The 20,742-nt window shown below is 31.1% G+C and overlaps 2 protein-coding genes across 5 annotated transcripts in view; one reads left to right on the forward strand and one right to left on the reverse strand.

The window, feature by feature from the left end:
* LOC126879183 (zinc finger protein 227-like) overlaps positions 1-20,742 on the forward strand; it is a 134,748-nt gene that overhangs the window by 64,655 nt on the left and 49,351 nt on the right. The window lies entirely within an intron of this gene.
* Positions 1-20,742, reverse strand: part of LOC126879187 (zinc finger protein 239-like) — a 44,967-nt gene that overhangs the window by 23,527 nt on the left and 698 nt on the right. Inside the window, exons 2-3 of one of the 4 annotated variants that reach the window (XM_050642242.1) lie at positions 9,509-9,946; positions 6,328-9,424 (exon numbers count right to left, since the gene is read on the reverse strand). The exons of 1 other annotated variant lie outside the window; for it this stretch is intronic. In XM_050642242.1, coding sequence (XP_050498199.1) covers positions 8,850-9,424; positions 9,509-9,946 — 1,013 coding nt within the window. In that variant the 3' untranslated portion in view covers positions 6,328-8,849. Of the gene's footprint in view, positions 1-6,327; positions 9,947-12,698; positions 12,969-20,742 lie in introns of those variants that run through there. 2 more of the 4 variants (XM_050642241.1, XM_050642240.1) reach the window with 2 other exon arrangements.

Consider the following 20,742-nt stretch of genomic DNA (forward strand, 5'->3'; position numbering starts at 1 on the left):
ACACACTGACATGTCTGAAGGATAGGAGACGAAATTCTGATGATCATTTCACAGAGTTATACTTGGAAGCTCTAACTACCTCTGAAAAGCTGGGCGTGCAGCTCAAAATGCCCAGAGTAGTGAAAAGCCAAAGGCACAGAGAAAACTACGAAGCAGAGACAGTGATGGAATATTATAGGATGTCCATGTATATACCACTTCTCGACAATGTCATCACTGATCTACAAACCAGGTTCTCCGAAGAAAACCTATTGTGCTTTGACCTCAACCTTTTAATGCCTGCAAATATGTTGAACACCAATGTCAGCGAAAAATGCTTGGAGTTGAACGTGAGGCTGCAGAAAGTTTGCCAGAACTTTAAAACTCTTTTGCCCAGTGATTCTGAAGTTGTACTTGAAGGAGAGTTAAGCATTTGGAGAGCGAAGTGGTCAAGGGAGAAAGAAGAAGGAATGAAAATTCCAAACTGTGCCATAGAAGTACTCAAATGCTGCGATGGAGATATGTTTCCAACTGTATGAACACTTCTACAAATACTTATCACACTACGAGTAAGTGTTGCAAGTGCTGAAAGGTCATTCAGCAGCCTTAAGCTCGTTAAATCTTGGCTACGGACAAGAATGGTTGAAGAGAGGTTGAATGGATTGTGCCTTTTTTACATACATCGTGATATTGAGGTGAATGTTGAGAACGTAATTGAGCGTTATGCTAAAGGAGGAAAAAGAAGGCTGGACTTTATTGTTTAAGTTTTATGGAGAAAGTATGTAAATAATAAAGTAATGCTTTGAATCTTCAAAAAAGTGTTTTGTGTTTTTATTTCACTAACCAAGTAGGCTTTAATGAATAAATCCAATTAAAAACTATAGATTTAAATTACAAAATATGATCATGTTTTAGTCTCTAGATTGTCTAAAAACACGAGTTTTCAGTTACATTTTTCCAGACCCAGACCCCCCGGAAGGTTCCCCACATAATCCTCCTTGCCCCCCCCCCCGAAATCATGCCCTGGATCCGCCACTGGAAGATAGAGAGATGCTGAGAAACGAGAGTCGACGTCAGTTAGTCAAAATTCAAGAGGAAAATAGACGCAGATATGATCTACGAAGAAAAAAGCCAAGGATGTATAAAAAGGGGGACTTAGTGGCAATCAAGAGAACACAGTTTTGTGGAGGACTCAAACTGCAGAAGAAATATTTAGAACCGTACGTGGTAGTACAAGTGAATCCAAATGACAGATACGAGGTAAAGAAATCTGGATACCATGATGAACCTCAGAGCACTTCAACGTGTGCAGAGTACATGAAGTCATGGATAGATAACTACGCTGCCGTGCTAAGCCCAAAGGCGGTAACTGATTTTTTATCGAAAATGACATTTTTGTATTTCTAGGTAGGTTTCATTATATTATAATGCTTCTACAACTCCAAAGGCTTTGTAAATATATTCTAGATACCCATTATAATAGTTCTACAACTCCAAGGACTTGGTAAAAATATTCTAAATACCCTGTTCTACGTAGAAATACAACAATCTCATTTTCGATCAAAAATCAGTTACCGCCTTTGGGCTTAGCACGGCAGTACGGAATTCGGGTCGAATTCGAGCAGGATGGCCGAATGTAGAATTGTAAATATTTTACCTTATATTTTTAAATTCCCCTGTATATAATTTTTCTTAATTATTATTACGAGCACGGAATCAAAGTCTCACACATATGGACCTACGTTGGCCCAGATGGTTGGAACAGATTGGGATTACTACGGTAGCAGGTGGGCGGTGTGGACTACTTTTAACTTTATAAGTAAGAATAACATTCGCGACTGTGAACCAATTTTTATTACTAATAGGGATCGAAATTTATTGCACTAGAATTTTAATAGTTTCGGAGTTGAGGATGAATCGGCCTATTTTAACCTCAGGAACCTGCGGTTAAGCTATGGCCCATTCTTTACCAAACACCCTGTATAAACAATAAGTAGAAGTAAAAGTAGTAGTAGTAAAGTACAGTAAAACAGTAAAAAACAAAAAATAAAATTAAATGAAAGTGTGACAGCATAAAACTGTAGGAAGTACATAACAATAAAACTAAATTTAACATACACACAATCCACGTTATGCAGTGACAATACATAATTATAATATAATATAAACCGACATTAATCAACTAACTACAGACAATAAAAAGTTAATAAATTACATAATACAAAAGCATTGTAAATGGCAAACATTAACAAATCTACTGAAAATATAATATTAAACATTAAACATAAGTGCTGACCGGAAAATTGATTTTAGTCGGTTTTTAAACACTCTACTGGAAGAAGAGAATAAATCGATGTCCAAATCATTCAGGCCACTCAAAGTTCTATCTATTGGTGAGTTAAGACAATAGTTTGTTGAATGATGAGGTACATGGAACAAGTTATTATTTCTCAGATCATGGTTTGGAATATTAAAGTTTATTAATTTTAATAAATCAGGGCAATTGATTTCACTATTTAATAGTTTATAAATAAAAGCTAGATCATTTATAATTCTACGGGCTTTTAAGGAGTGCAAATTGAGATCACTACGGATGATGGTATAGTTGTGGTTTAGTTCAATAACATTATATCCCACTCTGTACGCTGCAAATCTTAAAAACTTATTTTGAACTCTCTCGAGACAAACAACATGAATATTACAAAATGGTGACCAGACAATAGAGGAGAATTCTAATATAGATATAACCAATGATGAGTAAACAGCCTTTATTGTATTAAGGGAAAGATCAGCACAACTGCGAAGTATATAACGCAATACTTTTGAAGCCTTTGCTGTCACATAGTTAATGTGATCCACAAACGTTAAGTTTTCATCGAATATTACTCCTAAATCCTTTACTGTTTTAACATAAGAGAGCGCTTTACTGTCGATGACATATGATGATTGATATTTTTTTGCAACTTTGTGGAAGCTAATGAAATGACATTTATTAAAAAGAGTCTGTTTTTGTTACACCACTCAACTAAATTATTGAGATCGTTTTGAAGGAGACTACAATCTTCATGATTGTAGTTTGACTTTTTGTGTGCGACCTATTAAATAGCTAGCAAACCACTTTAAAAGCTGATCACTGAAACCATATGCCTTAAGTTTATGTAACAGTAAGTAGTGGTCAATCCTATCAAAGGCTTTTGAAAAGTCTGTGTATACACAATCTACCTGACATTTTCTTTCCAGATCTCTGATAATAGATGTTTCATAAGATAGTAATTAAGTATTTTCTATGGGAAATAAGCCACAATTTTACTAAAAAAATGAATTTATTAACGTTTCGAAGCCCAAATCGGGTTTCGTTGTCAAAATACAAAATACTACTAAAAAATAAACAAAAATGTTGTTGCTAAGTAAAAAAATTCTTCTAATAATTTATTTAATCTGATTCATTTATATTGGCAATTCAGACGTATATTATACATTTTAAAGTAGAAGACTTTAAAATGATATCGCCAATATTTATGAGTTGCGTTCCTGGGACGACTTTACTAAAAGATAGTTCATTCGATTACATGAAATCAATTCCAACTCAATAATAATTTTTTTGCGACGGATATTCTTGAGTTGGAATTGATTTCATGTAATCAAATGAACTATCTTTTAGTAAAGTCGTCCCAGGAACGCAACTCATAAATATTGACGATATCATTTTAAAGTCTTCTACTTTAAAATGTATAATATACGTCTGAATTGCCAGTATAAATGAATCAGATTAAATAAAATTATTAGAAGAATTTTTTTACTTAGCAACAACATTTTTGTTTATTTTAGTAGTATTTTGTATTTTGACAACGAAACCCGATTTGGGCTTCGAAACGTTAATAAATTCATTTTTTTAGTAAAATTGTGGCTTATTTCTCATAGAAAATACTTAATTATAAAAATGACACAATAAAATAGCTTCAGAACAACAATAAGATAGTAAGTTTGTAGTTGTGGATTTCTTGTGCATAAAGCCATGTTGATAATTATTTATTAATTGTTGACAAGTAAAACTAATATGGTTATAAATCAACTTATCAAGTAGTTTAGGAATGGTCGATTGTTTAGATATACCTATGTAATTTTCTATATTTTCTCGTTCGCCAGATTTAAAAATTGGAATTAAATGGCTAGTTTTCCATTTATCAGGAAGGATGCCTAATTTTAATGATAAGTTATATAGAACAAACAATGGTTGAGTTAGACTGTAAGCACAGTTTTTCAAGAAAAAATCGGGGAGTCCATCCGGTCCAGCTGTTACATTATTAGAAAGTTTTGACAAACCGTCATAAATAACTTCTACTGTCAAAGAATCACACTTTAAAGATGAATAATTATTAAATGTGTCATGATAACTTACATCCAGGGAAGAAACATAAACTTCAAAGAAGTAAACAGCAAAAAGTTCACTTATCTGATCACCATTCACAGCTTTTTTATCAGCTAGATACAGATTATTAGGAACATCATATAGATTATTTTTTCGGTTAAAAAATCTCCAAAATAACTCGGGATCGGTATTAAAATTTTTAAAAGTAATTTATTCGATTGTACGAACACAAATCCCTCCTATATTGTCAAACAAAACATACAAATAAAATTTGAGAATTGTACTATTAGTCCAGAAAGCCACCGCGCATCCGCTAGGAAAAATATTCTAATTCGGATTTTTTGCACAATCTTACTCAAAAAGGACTCCTTTTAACAAATTTGCTTGTTGCCAGGACCAAAAGGTGGTCAAAAATTTTTTAAACGTTTTTTTTTTGTTTGTTTCCTAAAATAATTTTTTTTGCATGGAACAAAGTTTTTTTTAGGTTTTTTGGCTTATTCCAAACAGAAAAGGTCTTTAGTGACTTTTCTCTAAAATTGATAGTTTTTGACATATAAGCGATTAAAAATTGAAAAATTGCGAAATCGGCCATTTTTAACCCTCAAAAACTATGTGAAAAACTGAAAATTTGAATGTTGCCAAGGTAGGTAGATATTCTTTAAACATCGATTGATGAAATCCCGAAGAGTTTTTTGCAATATAATATTTAAAACTCCTTTGTTTTTCATTTCTAATCACGCGTGCGCCACACTATTTTCCACCGTTGCATGTGTATACAGTATGGTGCAAATGAAAGGAGTAAATTCGTTATTTCGTAAACCGGCTACTTTAAGAAAAAAACCTGAAACAGGTCTATTTTTATTTTTAAGTTATGATATTGTGGCATGTATGTATGGTATACTAGTGACGTCATCCGTCTGGGCTTGATGACGTAATCGATTATTTTTTAAAATGAGAATAGGGGTCGTGTGGTAGCTCATTTGAAAGGTTCTTTAATTCTCTATTCAGTAATGTAAACATTTACATAATTATTTATACAGGGTGTCCAAAAAATTTTTATTAAATTAAATTATTTGGCAAAAAAATAAGTAGAAGGACACCCTGTATAAATAATTATATAAATGTTTATATTACTGAAAGGAAAATTGAAGAACCTTTCAAATGAGCTAGAACACGACCCCTATTCTCATTTAAAAAAATCATCGATTACGTCATCACGCCCAGATGGATGACGTCACTAGTATACCATATATGCCATAATATCGTAACTTAAAAATACAAATCGACCTGTTTCGGGATTTTTCCTTAAAGTCGCCGGTTTACGAAATAACGAATTTATTCCTTTCATTTGCACCATACTGTCGGTGGAAAATATTGTCGCGCACGCTTGATTATCAATTAAAAAACAAAGGCGTTATGAACATTGTATTGCAAAAAACTCTTCGGGATTTCATGAATTGATGTTTAAAGAATATCTACCTACCTTGGCAACATTCAAATTTTAAGTTTTTCACATAGTTTTTGAGAGTTAAAAATGGCCGAATTCGCAATTTTTCAATTTTTAATCGCTTATATGTCAAAAACTATCATTTTTAGAGAAAAGTCACTTAAGACCTTTTCTGTTTGGAATAATCCAAAAAACCTAAAAAAACTTTGTTCCATGCAAAAAAAAATAATTTTAGGAAAAAAACAAAAAAAAACGTTTAAAAAATTTTTTACCACCTTTTGGTCCTGGCAACATGCAAATTTGTTAAAAGGAGTCCTTTTAGAGTAAGATTGTGTAAAAAATTCGAATTAGAATATTTCTCCTAGCGGATGCGCAGTGGCTTTCTGGACTGTATGAATTTTTGAACTATTTAATGTTCCTTTAACCGTTTTTCGATTATCCTTCATACCACTGGTCCGGTGCCCTGACGAATAATCGAGGTTCCACTGTATTATAAAAAATAAATAAGATGTTTAAAAATAAAATTTAAGTCTAGTTTAAAAGGTATTTATTAACAACTAATGTTATAAAAGTAAGTAGAAACATATAATAGAAGACATAGGTTTGTTTTATAATTAAATGGATTGTTTACATTGTATAAAAATTTCAACTTGTATGTCTCGGTTTAATTTTTGTATAATTTTTAAAATTGCATTACCCTTCTATTTTTAAATTATTAGCTTTCCTTTTTCTTTATTTATTGTTTTAATTTTATTACCTACGTGTTTTTAACTGTTATCTTTGTTTCTATGTTTTTGATAATTCTGTGCTGCTTTATATTTGATATTAAATTTGATTTATTATATTAATAAAATGCCGCACAATGTCCTGGGACAACCTGAAGCAGCGTTCTAAGTTAAATATTCACTTGATTTTTATCGAAAAACAAATCAAAACATAAACCTAACCTTACAATCCTTAACATATAACTACAGAGTCAGGCTACAGAGTTATCTCATAACTCAAGAACTGTCAAGAAATAACGCAAGTAGTTAAGTTAAATATGATACATCACACCAATTCGAGTATTAAAAATTAACTACAGGATAACTTTCCGTTATATTTTACGTGAGTGATTAATCACAGGGCTGATTAATACAACGTCACTACAAAAGCTTCGCTTCAAAAATGTCACATTTGTTTTTCTTCACTGTGCATTTTCAAATGTACTATTTTCAAACGGCTTGCTTGATTAAGTTGCTTAAAACAAATTTCACACTTTACGATTGTTCAGCAGTGTGTATTCTCATATGTCTTTTCAGATTATTTATTTACTTTAAACTGCTTAAAACAAATTTCACACTTGTGCGGTTTTTCATCAGTATGCACTCTTAAATGTACTTTCAAATCACTTGCTTGAATAAATTGCTTAAGGGGATCGGAACAAAATACACAATTTTCACGAATATCAAAATTTTCAATGTGTTTTAAATGTAGGTATTCATTTTTTTCGAATCCTGAGAAAACTAATACAGTGGAACCTCGATTATCCGTCTCTCCATTGACCGTCACCTCTGTTAACCGCCAGGGTCCGTACATAAGTTGTATTGAGTACATAAGAAGAAATTTGTACAATATTATTGTACAAATTAATGTACAATAATAACGAATGAAGTTATGGCTGAATCAACTGTTTTGTTTTCGTTGCCTAAAGATGACTTAAAGTAATGGTTAATTTGTGATGAGGACGCAAGCGGCTATCGATTGCTAACAGATGATGGAATCGTTGAAATGGCACAACAGAGACTGACGAAACAGCTTCAGAAGCTGACACAAACTTAGAATTTGACGGTGGCCATGTCGATGATGCTTTTGCAACTGACAAAGATTTGCCTAAAGAAGCCAGAGAAGCTGCATCGTACATTAAACCATTCATCGAGTGGTATTCTCGACAAGAAGAATCCAATAAAGTAGATTGCATGATCTTACGATGATTAAGAAATTCATCCCTTGCAAAATGTGAAACATCAGTAAAACAAACAAAGATTTCAGAATATTTTAAACCAAATTCGACAATATTAACACGAACACAGAGTCCGCTTATTGTATTATCAAACAAAACAAACAAATAAAATTTGAGAGTTGTATTATCAATTTTTAACTTTTTTTAATGTTCTGTTAACCGTCTTTTCGATTATCCGTCATACCCTTGGTCCGGTGCCCTGACGGATAATCGAGGTTCTACTGTATGTATTTTTAAACAATTTAAACGTAGAATGAAAGACTACTTTATTACCGAGGGCCGAAAGTCCCTTAGAAGAAATAAAGTTTTTTTGAAGTAATATTTGCAATTAAAAATTACACTAAATTTTCTCTTTTATTTTCAACTCTCTATATAGGTACTGCCGTGCTAAGCCCAAAGGCGGTAACTGATTTTTTATCGAAAATGACATTTTTGTATTTCTAGGTAGGTTTCATTATATTATAATGCTTCTACAACTACAAAGACTTTGTAACTATATTCTAGATACCCATTATAATAGTTCTACAACTCCAAAGACTTGGTAAAAATATTCTAAATACCCTGTTCTACGTAGAAATACAACAATCTTATTTTCGATAAAAAATCAGTTACCGCCTTTGGGCTTAGCACGGCAGTATATAACTTATTAAAATATATCCCCTTTCCACGAATATACGTCCCTCTTGGATTATCACGACAACGAATATTTTACTGTGCATAATATGACGAACGAAAGAAAATTGCAAATTATAGTGTTGTTTATTGGAGTAATTATTAGAGCAAAATACTTTCGTACTTATTATGTTGCACACTAAAATATTCGTTGTTGCGATAATCCAAAACAGTCGTATATTCGTGGAATACACCATAAACATTATATAAGTATTCAGGGACTTTCGGCTCTCGGCAATAATGTAATCTTTCATTCTGCATTTAAATTTTTTTAAAATATTTTTAGTTTTCTCTTGACATGCGTCAAAATTTTGCATTTTGCTCAGTTCCCCTTAAATTGTACTTCAATTCAATTTCATTTCAAATCACTTGATCAAATTTCACAACTTTACACAATTTTTACGTTTTAGTACGACTTTTCTGTGTGTTCTCCGATGGAATTTCAAACCATGCTCTGTAGTAAATTGCTTCAAACAAATTTCACACTTATAAGGTTTTTCTTTAGTGTGCACTCTCAGATGGTATTTCAAATGACCTGCTTGATTAAATTGCTTAAAACAAATTTCACACTTGTAAGGCGTTTCTCCAGTGTGTTTTCTCAGATGGCATTTCAAACCAAGTTCTGTAGTAAACTGCTTAAAACAAATTTCACACTTGTAAGGTTTTTCCTCAGTGTGCACTCTCAAATGTACTTTCAAAATACCTGCTTGATTAAATTGCTTAAAACAAATTTCACACTTGTAAGGCGTTTCTCCAGTGTGTTTTCTCAGATGGTATTTTAAACCAAGTTCTGTAGTAAACTGCTTAAAACAAATTTCACACTTGTAAGGTTTTTCCTCAGTGTGTACTCTCAAATGTACTTTCAAATTACCTGCTTGATTAAATTGCTTAAAACAAACTTCACACGTGTGAGATTTTTCTCCAGTGTGTGTTTTGAAATGTGTTTTTAAATTACCTAAACAACTAAATTGCTTAAAACAAACTTCACACGTGTGAGATTTTTCTCCAGTGTGTGTTTTGAAATGTGCTTTTAAATTACTTAAGCAAATAAATTGCTTAAAACAAACTTCACACGTGTGAGATTTTTCTCCAGTGTGTGTTCTCAGATGGTATTTCAAACCATGTGCTGTAGTTAACTGCTTAAAACAAATTTCACACTTAAAAGGTTTTTCCCCAGTGTGCACTCTCAAATGTGTTTTCAAAGCACCTGCCTGAGAAAAGTGTTTAAGACAAACTTCGCACTTGTAAGGCGTTTCTCCAGTGCTCACTGTCAAATGCGCTTTCAAATTAGATAATTGACTAAATTCCTTTAAACAAATTTCGCACTTGTAACGACTTTGTCTAGTCGCAACTTTCTCATTTTTATTGAATGTTTTTCCTTTGGAGTGTTGACTCATATAATTCCCATCGTAAGATGAATCTTTAATTAGTGTCTCTGTAGTTTCCATTTTGGGTTCGTCTTGGTCTTGGAGACAACCTAAAATACAAACCAACTATGTATTATACAGTTGAGTCCAGGGTTCTTTACCCGTGCGTCATTAATACCTGGCGAGAAAAAACACATATTTTTTTTCTAGCATCATTTCAGGGGCGGCCTGTCGGGGTAGGCAAGGTAGGCACCGCCTAACCTCTTGAAATGTACAATAATATAAATTATTAATATAAATGACTTATTTCAAAATTGTTAAATTTTGACACGATGCCTACAATAAAAAAAAACTACTTTTTAATTTCTCTTCGAAATTTTAATTATTGTACGCCCCTTGTAGCAGTAGTATTAAGATTCCATATTCATTGGTAAGGCACTTTTAAATGTCGCTTAAATCCCTTGGATGTTTATAAATATAAATTTCAACTTGTATCTCACGGTTTAATTTTTGTATAATTTTTAAAATTGCATTACCCTTCTATTTTTAAATTATTAGCTTTCCTTTTTCATTTTTATTATTGTTTTAATTTTATTACCTACGTGTTTTTAACTGTTATCTTTGTTTCTATGTTTTTGATAATTCTGTGCTGCTTTATATTTGCTATTAAATTTGATTTATTATATTAATAAAATGCCGCACAAGGTCCTGGGACAACCTGAAGCAGCGTTCTAAGTTAAATATTCACTTGATTTCTATCTAAAAACAAATCAAAACATAAACCTAACCTTACAATCCTTAACATATAACTACAGAGTCACGCTACAGAGTTATCTCATAACTTGAGGTTTAACGTCGCGTTATAAAGTGACAGTTGATATATCAGATAACTCAAGAACTGTCAAGAAATAACGCAAGTAGTTAAGTTAAATATGATACATCACACCAATTCGAGTATTAAAAATTAACTACAAAATAACTTTACGTGAGTGATTAATCACAGGGCTGATTAATACAACGTCATTACAAAAGCTTCGCTTCAAAAATGTCACATTTGTTTTTCTTCACTGTGCATTTTCAAATGTACTATTTTCAAACGGCTTGCTTGATTAAGTTGCTTAAAACAAATTTCACACTTTACGATTGTTCAGCAGTGTGTATTCTCATATGTCTTTTCAGATTATTTATTTACTTTAAACTGCTTAAAACAAATTTCACACTTGTGCGGTTTTTCATCAGTATGCACTCTTAAATGTACTTTCAAATCACTTGCTTGAATAAATTGCTTAAGGGGATCGGAACAAAATACACAATTTTCACGAAGATCAAAATTTTCAATGTGTTTTAAATGTAGGTATTCATTTTTTTCGAATCCTGAGAAAACTAATAAGTATTTTTAAACAATTTAAACGTAGAATGAAAGACTACTTTATTACCGAGGGCCGAAAGTCCCTTAGAATAAATAAAGTTTTTTTGAAGTAATATTTGCAATTAAAAATTACACTAAATTTTCTTTTATTTTCACCTCTCTATATATATATAACTTATTAAAATATACCCCATTCCACGAATATACGTCCCTCTTGGATTATCACGACAACGAATATTTTACTGTGCATAATATGAAGAACGAAAGTAAATTTCAAATTATAGTGTTATTTATTGGAGCAATTATTAGAGCAAAATACTTTCGTACTTATTATGTTGCACACTAAAATATTCGTTGTTGCGATAATCCAAAACAGTCGTATATTCGTGGAATACACCATAAACATTATATAAGTATTCAGGGACTTTCGGCCCTCGGCAATAATGTAATCTTTCATTCTGCGTTTAAATTTTTTAAAAATATTTTTAGTTTTCTCTTGACATGCGTCAAAATTTTGCATTTTGCTCAGTTCCCCTTAAATTTCACTTCAATTCAATTTCATTTCAAATCACTTGCTCAAATTTCACAACTTTACACAATTTTTACGTTTTAGTACGACTTTTCTGTGTGTTCTCCGAAGGAATTTCAAGCCATGTGATGTAGTTAATTGCTTTAAACAAATTTCACACTTATAGATTTTTCTTCGGTGTGCACTCTTAAGTGTTTGTTCAAATTACCTTTTATAGCAAATCGCTTTATACAAATTTCACACTTATAAGGTTTTTCTCCAGTGTGCACTCTCAGATGGTATTTCAAACCATGCTTTGTAGTAAACTGCTTAAAACAAATTTCACACTTATAAGGTTTTTCTTCAGTGTGCACTCTCAGATGGTATTTCAAATGACCTGCTTGATTAAATTGCTTAAAACAAATTTCACACTTGTAAGGCGTTTCTCCAGTGTGTTTTCTCAGATGGCATTTCAAACCAAGTTCTGTAGTAAACTGCTTAAAACAAATTTCACACTTGTAAGGTTTTTCCTCAGTGTGCACTCTCAAATGTACTTTCAAATTACCTGCTTGATTAAATTGCTTAAAACAAATTTCACACTTGTAAGGCGTTTCTCCAGTGTGTTTTCTCAGATGGTATTTCAAACCAAGTTCTGTAGTAAACTGCTTAAAACAAATTTGACACTTGTAAGGTGTTTCTCCAGTGTGCAATCTCAAATGTGTTTTCAATGTATATAATTGACGAAATTGCTTAAAACAAACTTCACACGTGTGAGATTTTTCTCCAGTGTGTGTTTTGAAATGTGTTTTTAAATTACTTAAGTCACTAAATTGCTTAAAACAAACTTCACACGTGTGAGATTTTTCTCCAGTGTGTGTTCTCAGATGGTATTTCAAACCATGTGCTGTAGTTAACTGCTTAAAACAAATTTCACACTTGAAAGGTTTTTCCCCAGTGTGCACTCTCAAATGTGTTTTTAAAGCACCTGCCTGAGAAAAGTGTTTAAGACAAACTTCGCACTTGTAAGGCGTTTCTCCAGTGTGCACTGTCAAATGCGCTTTCAAATTAGATAATTGACTAAATTCCTTTAAACAAATTTCGCACTTGTAACGACTTTGTCTAGTCGCAACTTTCTCATTTTTATTGAATGTTTTTCCTTTGGAGTGTTGACTCATATAATTAACATCGTAAGATGAATCTTCAATTAGTGTCTCTGTAGTTTCCATTTTGGGTTCGTCTTGGTCTTGGAGACAATCTAAAATACAAACCAACTATGTATTATACAGTTGAGTCCAGGGTTCTTTACCCGTGCGTCATTAATACCTGGCGAGAAAAAACACATACTTTTTTTCTAGCATCATTTCAGAGGCGGCCTGTCGGGGTAGGCAAGGTAGGCACCGCCTAACCTCTTCAAATGTACAATAATATAAATTATTAATATAAATTACTTATTAATTTTACTCCGAACTTTTTAATACTTTTTAATTTCTCTCCGAAATTTTAATTATTGTATGCCCCTTGTAGCAGTAGTATTAAGATTCTATATTCATTGGTAAGGCACTTTAAAAAACGTCGCCTAGAATAGAACAACGATGCACCAGAAGTGATGTGCCATCTCGCTCTTTACGCCAGCTACTAAGTTTTGGCGGTACAGGGACATAATTTCCACGAATTTTTTAAGAAGTTATGCACCAGATTTTGCAGCCTACAGGCCTTCAGCATAACAAAATCGCTCATATCTCAGTTGATTCTCTTGTGTGTTGTGAAACTATTTTAAATTGTTTTTTGATTTGGGCTGTTAGTAGGTTAAGTATTCAATAAAAATAGGTACGGCAATTTAAATTTGTTTATGAAAAGTGAATAATAAAGAGGCAAATTTAAGATTGGTCTATTGAAGAGATTTTAATTTAGTAATAAATCACCAACAACAAATAAATCTGTGAATAGTTATTGGTGAAATAAAATTTATCAGTCGATTATATTTTATTTTTATTGTGTTTCAATACAATTTTGATAATTTAAAGGTAAAATGACGAATTTTCTTTGTTACATTTGATTATATAGATACATATTTAAAATTTAAAGTGAGGTTAACTTGTCAATTTATTCGAAGAATAAATCTTTATTTGAGACAAATAAAATAAGTCATATTTGAACGTTGGTGAAACGTAGGTGTGTTAGTTTTATTGACCGAATATTTTATTCATCGAATAAACTACTATTTGTCGTTGGTGAAACCGCCCATAGTAAAATAAAATGAATATTTTACATGATATAATCTGCAGTTTGATTGAGACGCCTTTTTCAAGGCGCCAAAATCAAGAAAGATTCATTATTTCAATGAATCGGCCTTTACCAAATTTAAAAATTTTATTAACAGATAAGAAAGGCAATCGACCATTTTCGAGATCGTTTAAAACGATATGGTATGAAAACCATAAATGGTTAAGCAGAAGTTATTTTAAAAATTCACTTTTTTGTTGCTCTCAAATTTGGAGCAAAATAATGTTTGGATGAGTCAGTGATATTCAGATTTGAAAAATTGATCAGCTAGTGTCAAAAAACATGAATATTCGAAAGAGCATTTAAACAATTGCTTAGGTTTAAAACGGTTAGAAAAAAATAATCAAACTATTGACAGTGCTTTAGCTGGACATATTTCTTTATGTAATAAGTAATATAATGAAGTTAGAAAAAATAGAGTTCGTGGATACATGTCGCCTACCCGCATACTGAGGTCACGAGCCGCCACTGCATTATTTTATTCCACGCATGAAACTAAAAACAAACCAGATACCAACTATTATTAAGTAAAAACACATGTTATTTTTAGAAACGCTCTAGCTAGACTCAGTAAATCGAAAAAAAAATAGGTACAAAAAAGATGTTTGGGAACGTTTTCAGATTTTAAGTACAATTTGTGACGTTTCTGGTCTGTCTGTCAGTTTGTTGGATTTTTTTCTGTTTTTTGTCCTGTTTTTGCATTTAGAAGTTATTGAAGTTATTCTTCTTTAGGCGCGATTGAGAGTAAAATTTTTCATAAATCTGCGCGCCTGCGCACACACAGTATGTAGTTCGTCGCTAATCTTTCAAGATATGCATCTGTATCCGCGCAAATAAGTCATTAAAAGAATATATTAGTGTTTTTAGTAAATGTATTATTTATTATAATTTTTGTGTTTTTGGATTTGTGTTCCTCTGTAGTAAAATAATAAAATATTATGTAGGTATAACATTTTTACACTTCTATTTGTCGCCGTGTTGTGTAATTATATCCGAAACTTACATGTAGATTACAAGGACCTCGGTGGAGTAGTTGGTATGGCGTTAGATCCGAGATCGAAAGGTCGCGGTTTCCAATCCTGGGCGATTCATATTCTTTTTATTTTTGTTGTTTTAATAAAAAATTTTTGAAAGTGGTAAATAAGAAAGTTAGTTTAATATTTAAATGAAATACAAATAACCTGTTAAGTATATTTACTTCGTTGAAATTACCTATATAATAGAAGAATAACTTCTTACGTGCGTACAAAGTACACACACATTATTTTTTATATTAAACAAACAGTTGTTGTTGCTTTCACTAAAAAATTTTATACTCGAGTTTGAAATTTTATGGTAAGTGAATTTTATTTTGCCATTAATTTATATACAAAGTTAACCTCATTCACGCAGTTAAGGAATGGTGTTGTTTAAGTTTCCGTAAAAGTGAAATGAATAACACAAAGAGAATATTTTATTTTCAAATATTTATATTATAACAAATATTAAATATTACTAATTATATTCAAAGAACTTCTTAACCCTTAAACGCCCAAGGGTGGGTAAAAAATGTCCACCTAATGCATATTCCTTTGTAACATATTTATAAGGTGTTCCAAAATTTTTCAAAAAGTATTTATTGTTAAAAAGACAGCCCTTTATCGAATGTTAATTTGGTTCTTCCGATATTTTTGAAAATAAAAGTAGCATCTTGATTTAAATATGGGTGGGCATAAAAACTACACTCTTGGTAAAACTTGTTACTAAAGGTTTCTATATAATTTCTCGTTGGTAGGAAGATAATCCATATAATTATCGACGTAAAATTACATAATCTACATAATTATCCGCCAATGAGGAGGTTGAAAGGAAGAATGTGGAGAAAATCGACAAATCTGAATTACTGGCTTTTACTGGTATGTTAATTTTGATGTATTGTCCTTTTCATGATTATTTTTCAGTGCGTAACAAATGATAGGAAAAAGGGTAAGTCCGTGATAATACACATTTATGACATTTATTCTAACATGACATTTTAGCTAAATCTGACAGTTGTCACATTTTATTTTCAATTTGGAATAAAAACAAATCAAATGTGTTTCTTGCATTTATAAAATGGTATTTACTTTGATTTGTATAGTCTTATAATTTATACAACGAAATGTAATCACCGACGTGCCTTTTTTTCTGTCACATACAATTTAATGCGTTAGAAAGAAATCGAAAAACTGTGACGCACTGAAAGATAATCATGAGAAATACTGTACATTGTAATTTTGTTGTAAGTTTTGTAAATTGTTTATATTAATATTTTAGAATATGCTGTCCTTATTAAGCTTAAGAATCTTAAGTTTAATCCATATCTAACGACTCTCAATAAATATATTAGCTATTTTCGAGGTGAACATTTTTTACCCATCCTTGGGCGACATGGAACCTAAAAAAGGTTGGGCGTTTAAGGGTTAAGCTACTTCAAATGTAGCTGAAATTCTTTACCAAAATTTTAAGTTCTGTTTATTTGATAACGTCAAATTTTATAATATAATTCGTGATCGGAGCACTACCCACTTTATGTCACTTGCTATTGCGTGGAATAGATTTCCGACTTATTTCGTATTCTTTAAATGATGACGCACGGGCAAAGAATCATGGGCTCAACTGTATAAATATTTAATTAGAGTACGGCATCTGAATCTAGGTCGACTGTCACTTATCTGTTTTCCCGACAGCCATGAATGTTAACACGTAGGCAATACCTCATAGACCTATTTTAAACTTTTAGTTTCAATAAAATTTGATTGGTAAATAAATGGGTGAAACTTGCTACACAAAGTTTATTTTTAATTAAGGGGAGTTTAAAAATGTTTATATATTCGATTTCTTTTTTAACTATTTATAATGGGAAATAAGCCACAAATTATTAAAAAATGATTTTTATTAAATCGAGATCTCTAACGCGAGAATTTTAATGTCACCGTTGCATGTGGTTGTCTTTTTAAAGACAGATCACATGCTATGATTTTTTTGTGACGGATATTCTTGAGTTGGGGTTGATTTCATGTAATCGAATGAACTATCTTTCAGTAAAGTCGTCCCAGGAACGCAACTCATAAATATTGGCAATATCATTTTAAAGTCTTCTACTTTAAAATGTATCATATGTATCTGAATTGCCGATATAAATGAGTCAAATTAAATAAATTATTAGAAGAATTTTTTTACTAAGCAACAACATTTTTGTTTATGTTAGTAGTATTTTGTATTTTGACAACGGCACCCGATTTGGGCGTCGAAACGTTAATAAAAATCATTTTTTAATAATATTGTGGCTTATTTCCCATTATAAATAGTTAAAATTGTAAAAATGCCACAAGAAAATAGCTTCAGAACAACATTAAGAACTCGATTTCTTTTGTTATTTTAAATGAATGTACATAACTTCAAGAATACTCTCTGAGAATTTCAGATGGATTGGACCAAAATTACAGGAAATACAGCATATTGAATATCCCCACCTTTGACTCGCTTTGCAGCAGGTGCCCGCCAATGCGTTTGAACATAGGTGGTGAGCAACAGTCAACAGCTGTTCCCATTCTCTTTTGTAAATAAATTACTCCGCGATTCAAAGACATATTCCGGTGTTCATCACTTTACGATTTGACACACAAAAAGCAATTGAAAATAAAAGTTGACAGTACTTCAACACATTTTTCTTAAAATTTCTTTTTTATTAGGCGGTTGACCTTGTAACTCAAAAACTATTTGACTGATCCACCTAGAATTTTGTAAATATTTTCTTTAAATTATTTAGTAAAATCAAAAATAATTATTTAGAAGATGTCCAATGTCTGATGCGAATTTTAATTTTTGTAGTTGACATGATTTATAGAATAATTGTTGGTAACTTATTATTTATTTGTCTTGTACTATACAGGGTGAGTCATGAGGAACTGTACATACTACTACCTCGTATAGAAGCTCCTATGGGGAATAACAAATGACCATTAAAAAGTGTCTGCTCCCATTGTTTAATAATATACAGGGCGAGTTTTGCATTTTGACAGAAATTTGTATTCGTCATAATTTTTGAACAGTCTAATTGATGTGTCTCTTCTTTTGGTCAATCGTTACACTATTCCACCCAATCAACTGATTTAGTCAAACTAGAAAAAAATCAGGTCCGGCTTTAAAAAATTAGTTCGTTTGGGTCTTTTCACCCTGTATACGCTTTTTGAAAACTCTAATATGAATTTTACAAATTAGACAAATAGGCAATTAAAATGGCATATTTATTTTTTCCCCACACGATTACTTAATTTTTTATAAAAAAATCAAATTTGACTATGAATTTAAAGTTTGGTAAAGTGAACCATAGATTTAAAAAAATTAACTTTTATTACAAAAATTAATTTTTTAAACAAATATTTAATTTATGTTACCACCCAATCAACTGATTTATTTAAACTAGAAAAAAAATCAGGTCCGGCTTTAAAAAATTAGTTCGTTTGAGTCTTAGACTAATTTTTTATTAAAAAATCAAATTTGTCAAAATCGAAATTTTAATCTAAAAATGAAATCACGGTAACTCGCTACAACTCTGTTCCATTTTAATATTTTTTTTCTGAAATTTCTACAGCACATATTATCTCTTACCATTGTGAAGACTATGAAAATTGTTGTAGACTTTCAATCTTCTTCTCGTAAAAGTTATGAATTTTTAAAAATAAAAGGTGCAGATTCGTGAATTGCAAAGTTAAATCGCAAAAATTAAGTGAAAATTTTTAAAAAAAATCTATTTGATCACGTCTATGTTAAACTATAGAGTCCAAAGAGAAGTGTATGGGGAGTTTTAGATCTAGACGTGTTATAGAAAAAAAAAATGGTGAAACTTTTAATTTTAAGAAAAACATTGTTTAATTTTTTTTATTTTTATGGTAAAATTGCGATTTTGACAAATTTGATTTTTTAATAAAAAATTAAATAATCGTGTGGGGAAAAAATAAATATGACATTTTAATTGCCTATTTGTCTAATTTGTAAAATTCATATTAGAGTTTTCAAAAAGCGTATATACAGGTTGAAATTTTTTCTAAGACCCAAACAAACTAATTTTTTAAATCCGGACCTGATTTTTTCCTAGTTTGAATAAATCAGTTGATTGGGTGGTAAAATAAATTAAATATTTGTTCAAAAAAAATTAATTTTTGTAATAAAAGTTAATTTTTTTAAATCTACGGTTCACTTTACCAAACTTTTAATTCATAGTCAAATTTGATTTTTTTATAAAAAATTAAGTAATCGTGTGGAGAAAAAAATAAATATGCCATTTTAATTGCATATTTGTCTAATTTGTAAAATTCATATTAGAGTTTTCAAAAAGCGTATACAGGGTGAAATTTTTTGTAAGACCAAAACGAACTAATTTTTTAAAGCCGGACCTGATATTTTTCTAGTTTGACTAAATCAGTTGATTAGGTGGTAATAGTGTAACGATTGACCAAAATAAGACACACATCAATCTGACCGTTCAAAAACTATGATGAATACAAGTTTCTGTCAAAATTCGAAACTTGCCCTGTATATTAATAAACAATGGGAGCACATACTTTTTAATGGTCATTTGTTATTCCCCATAGGGGCCTCTATACGAGGTAGGAGTATGTACAGTTCCTCATGACTCACCCTGTATATTACTTTTGTTTGTAACTGTAGTGTTGTAATGTTTATTGTATTTTTTACATGCCCTATGCATACGTGTATGTAACCAAGGGTTAATAAAATTATCTATCTATCTACTCTAGAATAGCCAGCCTGCAGCCCTAATCTGAATATCATCGAACATCTTTGGGATGAACTTCATTGTAGGGTTAGAAGTCAACCAGGCCAGCCAGAAAATCTTGTAGAACTTCAAAACATGCTTCGTGAAGAATATGAACATATTCCTCAAGTTTTTATTCAAAATTTGTTAATTTCCCTTACAAATCGTATACAAACAGTTATTGATTTTTAGGGCATAATACCTGATATTAGACAATTTTGTTCAAGTTAATTCGTAATTTTTATGTTTGTTATTCTTTTAAATATTACACTACAGTAGAACTCCAATTATCCGGATCGCCAATTATCCGGATCAGATTGAGAAAAAGAAAAAATCAAGTTTGTAAAAAAATAATTCATTTTACTGTGATTAAGTATTGTGTGCCAATATTACGTAATGTAAACTTTGTCATTTACATATTGTTGTGTATACTCTGTATTGTTTTCCATAATAAATACCGTATAGGTTCTCCATTGTGTTTTGCTGTAATTACGTTTCTTTGCCGGGAAAGGCCTTTTTCGAGAAAAATCCAATTATCCGGATTTTTGATTATCCAGATCGGGTCCTGTCCTAATTAATCCTGATAATTGGAGTTCTACTGTATTTTCTTTTGTAGCCTTCTAATTAAATAAGCTTTGCTAAGGAATCAAGCAGTAATGGCCATTTTTTGTTTTAAAAATGAAAGATGTTGAGTATGCAATATAAAACTTCTAATAAATTTTTATTTTCTGTTTATAGGGTGGCCACTTTTTTGCCAGTCAGTGTATATGAAACGCTAATTTCATAAACAACCTAAGTCACATTTTGGCGATTTTGAGCTTATTACACCAACATGTATTTCTGTGGGTTACACACAATTTAATGCAGAATACACCTAAGTCCCGTAAGCATAGTTGATTTTATAAGGATTTAAAATATGCATATATTTCTGAAACAACCTTAGTCCCAC

The sequence above is a fragment of the Diabrotica virgifera genome, chromosome 1 (genome assembly GCF_917563875.1).
Source record: "Diabrotica virgifera virgifera chromosome 1, PGI_DIABVI_V3a".
In the NCBI taxonomy this organism is placed as follows: domain Eukaryota; kingdom Metazoa; phylum Arthropoda; class Insecta; order Coleoptera; family Chrysomelidae; genus Diabrotica; species Diabrotica virgifera.